Source organism: Amia ocellicauda, chromosome 4 (assembly GCF_036373705.1).
Source record: "Amia ocellicauda isolate fAmiCal2 chromosome 4, fAmiCal2.hap1, whole genome shotgun sequence".
In the NCBI taxonomy this organism is placed as follows: domain Eukaryota; kingdom Metazoa; phylum Chordata; class Actinopteri; order Amiiformes; family Amiidae; genus Amia; species Amia ocellicauda.
The window spans coordinates 9,276,905-9,287,440 of record NC_089853.1 but is presented as its reverse complement, the minus strand read 5'-3'; the positions used below and the strand labels follow the sequence as shown (position 1 = coordinate 9,287,440).

At 33.7% G+C, this 10,536-nt stretch overlaps 1 protein-coding gene across 1 annotated transcript in view; it reads right to left on the bottom strand.

The window, feature by feature from the left end:
* Positions 1-3,193: 3,193 nt before the first annotated feature.
* Positions 3,194-10,536, bottom strand: part of LOC136747752 (ethanolamine kinase 1) — a 70,793-nt gene continuing 63,450 nt past the window's right edge. The window contains exon 8 of the mRNA XM_066700900.1: positions 3,194-4,222. Coding sequence (XP_066556997.1) covers positions 4,153-4,222 — 70 coding nt within the window. The 3' untranslated portion in view covers positions 3,194-4,152. The remainder of the gene's footprint in view (positions 4,223-10,536) is intronic.

Sequence of the window (10,536 nt, the reverse complement as noted above, 5' to 3'; positions counted from 1 at the left end):
ATACAGGAGGGTCTGAATAATGAAGTACTATTGAAATGGTCTGGACCATCTGAACAACACTGTAGCAGCCATCATTGATGTGATTGAGTGCATGGTGTCTGTGAGATTATTCTTAGTGTAGAAATCTTGTAACTGCTTCCAGCAATGCCTGCAGTATGTTTTTTAATTTTTTTCTTTGCACATCTTTTTTTAATTTTTATTTTGTATATAATTTTGAAGTACTATGTCCCAGCTCCTGTAGGAGAACATGAAAACATAGTTAGGCCTTAAAGTTTTGAAAAAGATAACATTTTTAGTTTGAAAGTCCCAACTACTAAAACATGTATTATGCATTATTATGCATGTGCCTCATTAATGTTATTTTCTCTCTAATTTAACTGGCTTAAAAATAAGGCTGTTATTTTTTGTTTTTTCTTCATGAAAACAGTGATGTTTCTATTGTGATATTACAAAACTTTGTACCTCTCTGAAAACATGTAAAGCAGTAGAATTACATCTTAAAGATGTAAAAATAAAGAAGCAACAATATAGATGTAAAATAATGTAAAACTGTATTATCAGTAACCTTTTTGGTTACAGCAAATTAAGTAAATGTTGAATAGGAGAGAACTTGCATTTCCTATTTTTCTTCACTTGAAACTCATTAGAGGCAGACATACTGATGAGAAATCAGGTAAATCAGTTAGTCATAGGGGATCTTGAAAACTTAATTATAAGATCAAGAGGGCTTATGTATTAACTTTGACAACACGATGAAACTAAGGATGAGTATAAAATATTAACCAAAAAAAATGTATATACAGTATATATATATATAAAATTAAAAAAAGCCATGTCAGCAAAATTATTCTGGAGAAATTCATTTACAAGAATAAATGTAAATGTAATACTCTATCTTCTGTAGAATTATAGTTATAAACTTCAGAAATGTCTAGGTTTTTTTTAAATACAGAGAGAGAGAGCGAGAGAGATTTAAAAATAGTTTTAAAAAGCAGACTTATGTGTTAAAAACATTTTTTAGATGATTTAAGATTATAATGAAAAGAAACTTTGGCCAGTTTATTGGCTTTGTAGTTAAGTGCACTTTTCATTTGAAAAATTGGCAACTGTAGAGATTGTGGGTTTTGTAGATTAAACACAAGGGCTTCTGTAAATCAAAAACAATCCTCCATCTGCAGATGTATAAATTCATATAAGGGAATAACAATATGGTCTATTAAAATAATTCAAATCAATTCATTAATTTGCTTAAAAAGACTAAGAATAAGCTAATTCTTTGCTTTAAACCCAAGGTGTTAGATATTTGGCCTCTTTTTAAACTCGCAATGTAATTTTCACTTCTGGAAGTTGCACTGGTAAATCTGTTTCATATTAGGCCTTTGATTTAAAATAAGGCTTTCAAGTAGCCTACTAAATAGTAATACAATTTTTCCAAAGCCTTTCTTTTCAATATATACTCAATCCCAATTTTTAGAGGGTGTAATGGTATGGTTTGAGTTGGATCTGTTGTCAGTATAGTGGTTCAAACTGATCTGGTTACCCAGCCCGCAAGCTTTTTTTTTTTTTTTTAACCTTTAGTGTATATGGTTAGGAGTCTTCAGAATAAAAAGTTAAAAAAAAAATTGAAAATGTTGTGTCTTTAGAGGATTATTATTTGTGGGAAATCCCAAATGATTTTATACTCCATAGAATAATTGCTCTGTTATAAATCTGAATAATTATTCCCATAGGGAAGTGTCTAATACAATAATGATTTTTGTTTGTATACTGTTTTTTTTTATTGTGTGTTTTTACATTTTTAGTTTTTTTTAAATGGTTTAATAAATGATATACACCCTTGAAACTCAAGGAGGTGCATTCTTTAAGTTTGAACATTTATCCCTATAAATATATATATACTGTGCTTCATTGCTGTCAGGGATGAATAATGACGTAATCAAGACCAACTCATTTATTACAAAAAGTAGAATTGAACACTTCAATTCACCTTACTTTAAAACTATCCAAGTATAGTAGATAAATTAAAACGGGGAAAAAAAGAACTGTACCTTTAGTAATATAATTATACTGCCTATCTATAGCACATGTATTATGCCTTTGCAAAGAAACGGCACAGGGTGGGTGGCTAAGTGTCTGTTTTTAGGCAATGGACACATTTGGGTATTGTGTTTGTTTGTGGGGAGTGCAGGTTTCCCACAGTCACTAAGTTGTATTGTTCTCTCCATATTTTACACTAAACCAGACCCTCTCCGCATCCCCTACCATTCAAGTTCTTTGTGTGAAGCCTGCGTCCCCCTACAGATACCAATAATGAACATTGCGGAAGCTCTGATTGAAGAAAACTTAAGAGTCATTCAGTGTTCAAGTCCAAACTTTTTGTGTCCTGTGAGATACTAATGGGTAGCTGCGGGTTTTCGATTGTGCCACCCAAGAAGCACAGAGTTGAATTTTGTGAAAACCCAGCTAAAATACTGGACTTCTATAGCATCCAATACATCCAATTACAACGTACGCTCTTATTGAGCCACTACAAGACGCCCACCCGTCATGGCTCTGTGAAGCCAATAGTTATTTCAGATGGGGTGTTGGGTTTTTCCTCTATTCTCCCTTAATGGCTGTAGTCAAAGCGAGTGTTTCTAAATCCTGTTGCAGCTATTTCCTTCAGAGACCCTGCAGAACAGGTGAAACCAAGACAAATTGAGCCAACGACTGATTGTTTAAGTATATGATGTGCACAGTAGTCGACATCCTTGAATCGATGTGAAAGAGATAAAAAAAGACTAACCCTTCATGGTGTAAAATAGTTCCTAACATTCTCCTGGTCCCAGACTGTTAACCACAATGCCATCAATCTTTGTTTTCTTTTTACTAAAAGCGTAGTTTACCTTTTAATGATTTGTTCATGTATTTATTATATTACGTATGTAATTACATCATTTTGTAGGTTTGAAAACCATAGAACTGGGGAATTACATTTACTGATGATTATGTGAGAGATGTAGAAAAGCTGATGTAGTAGGATCTGTCACACCTGGATTTCAAATATCTGAAGTCTAGGTACAGTCATGCAGGATTGTTTGTGTTTGGCTTTATCTTCCTGAACTTAGAACTCAGCCGTCCCATTGTGCTGTAAAAACATATTTTACAGGTTTTTATTAATTAAAACTAGGTGTTTTCATTTGATTATAGAAATCAGTGTTTATTCAACTTTTCAGTTTTCCAGTCATGGTTCCTAATGCAGTACAGGTTATTGTTTGCTTGCTGGTAACAATGCTGAAGTAGTAACACTGAACAGAATTGCTGGCCCTTCTTCAAAACAAGCAACAGATCTTTCCAGCCCTGTAAAACCAAATGCATGTGATATTTTACATTGCACTTCCAAACACCCCTTGGAAGTGCAACAAAAAAGACAACCTTGCATAAATGGAAAATAGGGAAAAAATAATTGATGTACCTTCTGTTTGTGAAAACCCAAATTGTTGGCAACTTTCAAATCAATCCAGATTGCAACTGTTCTTTTTTTCCACTGAGTTTGATTTTGTATTCGCCTGAAAATAACCCTCTTAAGGTTTTATGATAGCTCTTTATTATTGCGGCTTTGAGCTGCCTGGCCAAATAAGGAAACAATTACAGGATGTTGGCTTAAAAAGTGTCTCAATTTGCCAGATAAGTTTATCTTGATTTTCATTGTGGCTAAAAACATTCTGTAAGTTTAGCCAAGTCATTAAACAAAAACGTATGGTAGATTCAAAATTATTCAGGTTATTATATTCCTGATGTGTTTCTCAGAAACATTCAAACAGGAGGGTTGTTAATTCAATGTAGCACTGTGTCATTGTATTTAATATAGAATTGTACCAAAACAAAACCATTAAAGGGGGAAGTTTATATCCAGTTTCAATACCGGACATTTTTGTTCACTGATATAACTGTGATACCTCCCAAAAGATGCAATATTATCTTAATTGTAGAAAAGGGAAAACAACAAAAACATTGCTAGGTATTATTAACGTATTAACAATATATTAAATCAGTCTTCAGTAATGCAGAAATGTTCTTACAGTACATGCACATTACTTTAAAGACATGTTTCATGTTACAAGTTCAAGTACATTTTGATATCACGTTATATTGCTTTATTATTGACGGTCTTCAAAGTAGTTGCATAGCCAAGAATTCACTCTTCTTCTTAAAGTAGTAGTTGAATCGAGCCACTGCATACCTACAAAAGTAAATAAATCAATAAATATGCAGGGATTGAAAACTTTGCATACTGCACAGCATCTTAATGTTAGACTGTTTTGCCTTGTTGAGGTTTATGTACCTACTGTAGTTTAGGTTGTGAGGACTTGTTTCTTCTATGTAAGTATCTAAGTTGCAATCTCTGCCAGTCCAGTGCTAAAAATGTTACTATCCCTCAGAGCAGCATGTCCATTTTTAACTTTTCTCACCAGCTGTAAAATCCTCTTTCCAGTTTTGACCAAAAAAAAAAAAAAAACACCCCATAACTATTCCAGGTTTGATTAAATTTAATAACGAGAAAAATACAAATATAACACGTTCCCATCACACTGAAGGCATATCAAAAGGCAATCAGTAAAAAAGGAAGACATTCATTTTTTTTTTTTAAATCATTGGCACATATATTTTCTTAAAATGACTCAAATCCATTTTCACCATATTTTTGCATAAAGTGGAATAATGCATGGTAGATGAATTATTTGAAATTCATCATTGCTACCATTGATCAGTGCAGGATCACCTAAATGTCGTGTAGTGTCAAGAGAGATAAAAAACTATTAGAATTAAATGACTTAGATGAGGCTTTTCAGCTCAGCTGGCAATGTCTTTAAATATTTTCTATGCCTATGAACTGTGTGTTTGACTTTGATTTTTAAAGTTACTCATTAACATAGACATGGCATGTTAGGCTGTCGCTTCCTTTCAGGAAAAAAGCATTATTCATTTAATCACCATTATTAAGAAGTTGTTTAAATAATACCACATGAAAGCAACTGCTTTCAGATACAAAAAAGGACGTGATTACATTAAAACACGACTAATTCACACCGTTCCTGTACAGCTTTTATTTAAAGAAAGAAGAAAAACACTTCATCACTTTAACTGCGAAAAAAAGAAAATGAAGTGAAAGATTAAGGTAGGATTAGGTTAAATGTCAGTAATGAAAGAGAAGATAAGACTTAGCACGAGTCGAATGATTAAACAAGAGATGAGAACAGCCTGCAGGAAACAGATGGCTGTACAACAAACATTTAAACACAGCAGATTGTGGAATTTCTTTTAAGAAATGAGAAAACCACATTAAAACTGTTAATAAAAAGGCAGGTAAATAAAAAAGACAACCACTTTGACCTTGAAACTAATTCTGTAGAAAATAAGGGATTACTATACAGGGAGCATAATATTAATATTATATTTATTAGTATAATTATTAATACTAATCATAATAAAAAATCAAACTTTCTAAATATTTGTCTTGCATGTATTCTATACATCTTTGTTTCATCTTATTTTCTCTGGAAAGCAAAGATCTCCCTTCGTATTTCCATACCTCATTGTGAAAGGTTAGTAATGGGCAGTATAAAATGATCATCAGGCAATTACTCTCAGACTTGTAATCAATATATTGGCATGTTTTAAATTTATTCTGTGAAGAAGATACCAGAACAGGACACTTGTTTTGTTTGTGATATCAAGTTTTCATCATTTAATTTTGTTACTGTGCAGCTTGTGTATTCATTCTCTAAATGCATGGTATTGAATTCTTCTGTGAGGTTCCACGTATTTCAAGAAGTTATAGCAGGGTTCCACTTAACACTAGTACTTATCCTTGAAATATAAAGGTCTGCTATACATAAAAGCACAATGGAAATAACTTATGTTTGATATAGATTGGAACATAAGGAAAACAATGGACATGAAACAAATAGCATATTTGCCAAGTATATTTTTTTGGCCAGTGGGGTGGCAAGGATAAAAAAAAAAAAGTATTCTTTAGCATCTTGGCATTCATACAGTTCCTCTCTATAACTTAATACATTAATTGAATTTCTTTGATGAAACAAACAAACCAAAAAAGTGTAATTAAAAGCTCCTGCAGTGAAGTAAATTCAGTGAAATTTTGTTGAATAATGTGTAGTGACCTTAACATGAAACATCCTTTCAGTTGAAGCAGCAATATGTTCTTTATGATTGATCAAAACTAACAGAAACTATATATATATATATATATATATATATATATATATATATATTCCTATATCATCACCATCAGCCTATATCACACCACTGCTGGATAAAGACATCCCTAAGATGTTTCCAATATAGCTTCACTTTTCCATGTCACACCTGTAAAGTTTATGATTTCATCTTCCCATCTTTTATGTGGTTGTCTTCTAGGTCTATTTTCATCTCTTTGTATCCATTCAATACCTTTCTTTGTCCATCTTTGATCTGTTTATTCTTGCAATGTGTTCAGCCTATTGGTATTTTAATAGTTTCACCCTATCAATTATGTCATATATTTTTGTTTGTTCTCGGTCCCATCATTTTCGTTTTTTCTATCACTTCTTGTTATTCCAGGTATACATCTTTGCATGTGTCCTTGTGTCATCCACAGTTTCTGTATCATTTTTACATTAACACTAGAAGCGCCGACATTTCGATCTGCCTACAAAAGCCAAAGCCGGTCATTGTAACCGATAGCTCTTTAAAAGCTGTGATATGATAATCAAAGGTAAACCATCGTATAAAACTCAGAAGTTTTATTCATGAACATCAAATCCAACATTTACATAGCACAAATGGAGTATTTAAATTGAAATATGATCATTAAACATTAATATTATTCCTATAAATAACATCAAAGCACGATTTTTTCTTAATGCACTCACTGCAGTCAAAACATAAATAACTATATAGCCTACAATAAGCAAAAAGCTCAAAAACGGCATACAATAAGGGAACGAAATGAGTGTAAATGTAAATATTGGAATAATGCTCAAAAGCAATATTTTATAGTTCTAAAATAACTATTCCTTTTATCAAAAAAGTAATTGTACACTAAAGTAAACATGTTCAACACTGTGTAAACTTTGTATTCACTGTAGCTTTGTATTTCAGTAAGCTATTTACTAAATATTTAGCCTGCATACCTGACAGCTCGGTACAGTCCACACAGGACACAAGCTTCTCCACTTTCCCTGAATGAGTGCATACCACACACTGCATTTTGACAACCCTCTCCAGGTGAACACTTTTGCTCCACGAATATATAGCATTGCAATAAGTGCTCTTCCACTGATAATGTCCATTAATCATTGTTTTGCGTGCGATGTGCCTGCGCTATTGCACTCTGTACAATGTGCAGTAGCAAGGGTATTGATCAGTAAAACCACGTAGTACGGTGCCATTTGGACCTGTTTCACTCGGAACGTTTTCACAAAATTGACACAAACCCACAAATGATCTGTCATTCGCAGTATCACTGATGCCCCTGAAACAGTCATGTTCATTTACATGGCATTTCCAAAACGAGCTCTCTTCAATCTCCATTTCAAATCCATGTTTATTTGCGGGGTAATCACTGTATCCACTCTGTTCTGGGCTGAATGTATATTCGTTATACGTGAAATAAAGCATTTCAATGTTTATGCATTATGAAGCACTTAATCACTTGCAGTAAATTTGGCAACTGATTAAAAAATTTGGAATGGGGAGTCGATGAGGACCGAGAATAGATCATGTGTACGTGTATGTATACCAGTATGTGACCACAATGCAGAGAGTGGATTTCATGCATAGTCCTCCCCGGAAGTTACGTCCTAATTGTTTCCGAGACCGGCGACATGAGTCGATACCACGTAAGTCGAGACACATGTTGAAGCAGAAGCATCTACTCGAAACCATCGTGACAATTCGTGTAAACTGCAAACACTTTTATTAACTGTAAACACGTTATTAGAGAGCTGAGAGATGATTTCATTACAAGCACCTGTTAAATCAACAAGAGATGACTATAACACAATCTATTGTCTCCACATATTACTCGTTCACAAGACAGTAACTGCTTTGGCTCTCCCTCAAAACAACAACACTGCGCAAGATCCTAGGGAACCGAAATACCGTAATTACATGTATACATGGAGCATTACAGTAATTAATATAGAACATACCATAATTACTTGTGTAAAAGGAGTATTACAAATACTGAATTTAACAGCATCAACTGCAGAATTAAGCTCTGGGGCTGATTTTTGATTAGGTTCACTGCTTATTTTACATAATTCTAGTGCCACATACATTCATGAAATAGCCAGAAATGCCTGGCAAAGCCCCCTTGGAACCCCCACTAAGCCTTCGCCTGTGGACCCCAAAGGGGACCTTGGCAGCCCCCATACCCCTGTCCTTTGGCACTCCTCTTCAGACCTTCTAACTTTCCACTCTCATGTCTGAGTGTTGGAAACAAAACTAACGTGTATGATGCCTTCTTGCAGCCATGCACGGCATAGCAAGGTTAGCTAAAACAAAAGTGCACTATTATTTTAGGTATTATTCATTGACTGTGCTGCTGTTCACTTTATTTATTTATTAAATCTTGACTTTTGGTATTGAGAGCTAAAGTAAACAGCAATTAGCTACATATAGTTATGTTTTCAGGTAGCTACAGAGGTTCTGTTTCTATTTATTAATAATTTACTTACACTTTATATTGAGAAAATCAGGGAGTACTGTCCCGATATCAGGACACCAGGTTAACGTAAAAACAAAGTAATAAAGGAGTTGTTATTCGAAGTATATGCATAATGTATTGTTTTCTGGTGGACAGGTTGAGGAATGTTGTGCATATGCACACAACAATTTGAAGTGTCTTTAGCTTACGCAGCTAATGTGCTACTCAAAAAAAATATCCAGGGTTGGCAGATCTGCCATTGATCTACTTCAGTTTTCTTAGATGTAGAAAAGCTGTTAAACCTGACTTTTGTTTTGCTCAGATTAATTTCAAGTCCAGTTTTCTTGCTTGTATCTGAGAGTTCTTGAAATTGAACCTGCAGGTCTTCAGGTGTTTTTGCAAATATGTAAATAGAAAATCGTAGGTTGTTTATATAAACTACATTTAACTTGATTCCTTTTTCTTCCCATTCCAAAGTTTTGATCACTTCTTCAAGAGTTGCCTTGAGAGATTGCGTTTCCTTGACGCACTTATTGGGAATTTGGGAACATTTAAAATCAGACTGGATAGGATCCTTGGATTACTCAGTTATTAATGGACACCAAATGAGCACGATGGGTCGAATGGCCTCCTCTCATTTGTAAACTTTCTTATGTTCTTATGAATCTTGATCTGGTCAGTGTCTTGGTAGAGTCAGATTGTTGACGTGACATTGTTGTAGGTATATTTAATATGAGTTATATAGGTGTCCTCAATGGTTTGATTTCTTAGAGCTCTGATGATTGATTTTGTATATATTGAAACAAATGTTTTCTCATAGTCAATAAAGCCCAGGAACAGAGGAAATTAAAATAAAATGTCTAATCCTCAGTTCTCAGGCCTAGTTCTTTTCCTTTTCTTCTAATTTCACAATAATTTCCAATTTAACCTTAGGTTAGTTCACTTATTTCATTCCAACATCATGTCGTAGCCATAACTCATCACGTTGGCCAGACGGGTTTGTGAGAACCTGTTTTGATAGATTTGTCGATCAGGTTTTTTACAGCTCTGAAACAAATCTGTATTTCACCTTGCACATCCATTTACTTACTCTCGCCACAGTGAAGCTGATTGGTGTCAATAAAGGACCTTTCTCAACTGAACCATTTCTCAGATTCGCTCTAAGTAGCCATACATACACCTGCTATTAATTCATTTTATCTTAGCAACACCACCACACAATAAAAACCATTACATCACAACATGTATATAATTTTCTCTTTGCCTGGTACCATTCTTTTCATTACTAGCTAAAAAATTATATGTACAGATTAATGTAGCTTTTCAGCATAGCCTTGAAATGTATAGGACTATTTTGAACTGTTGAAATACATTTTATTGGTACATTAAAGAAAGAAAAACGTTACAGGGAAGAATACGTAACTTTGTATGGAGGAGAATAATATAGAAAACCAGTTTTAAAAATTGTAGAGTAAAATTGGATGGGCTTCAAATGTGTTTATTTAGGTTAATTGATTCAAATAACTGAGCAAATGTGACTACATAAGAGACCCTGGGAGGTACTTGATATTACATAATTGATATGTGCATTGACTGGACTTTCTGCAGGGATTTTGGTAGGCGGGGTACCTATCATCATAATATGGTAACAAACAAGGTTGATCTTTAATGTGTGGGTTCATAGGAAACAACCAGTCAATTTCTAACAGAGATGCCTGTTTTTCTTTTTTTCTTGTTTGTTTTGTAGGAACTTATACAGTATGTAATATAGGCTGTTAAAACAATCAAATAATGCTTAATTACCTAGGTCAGTAATTATCAGATAATGTTTCTGTTCCTTTCTC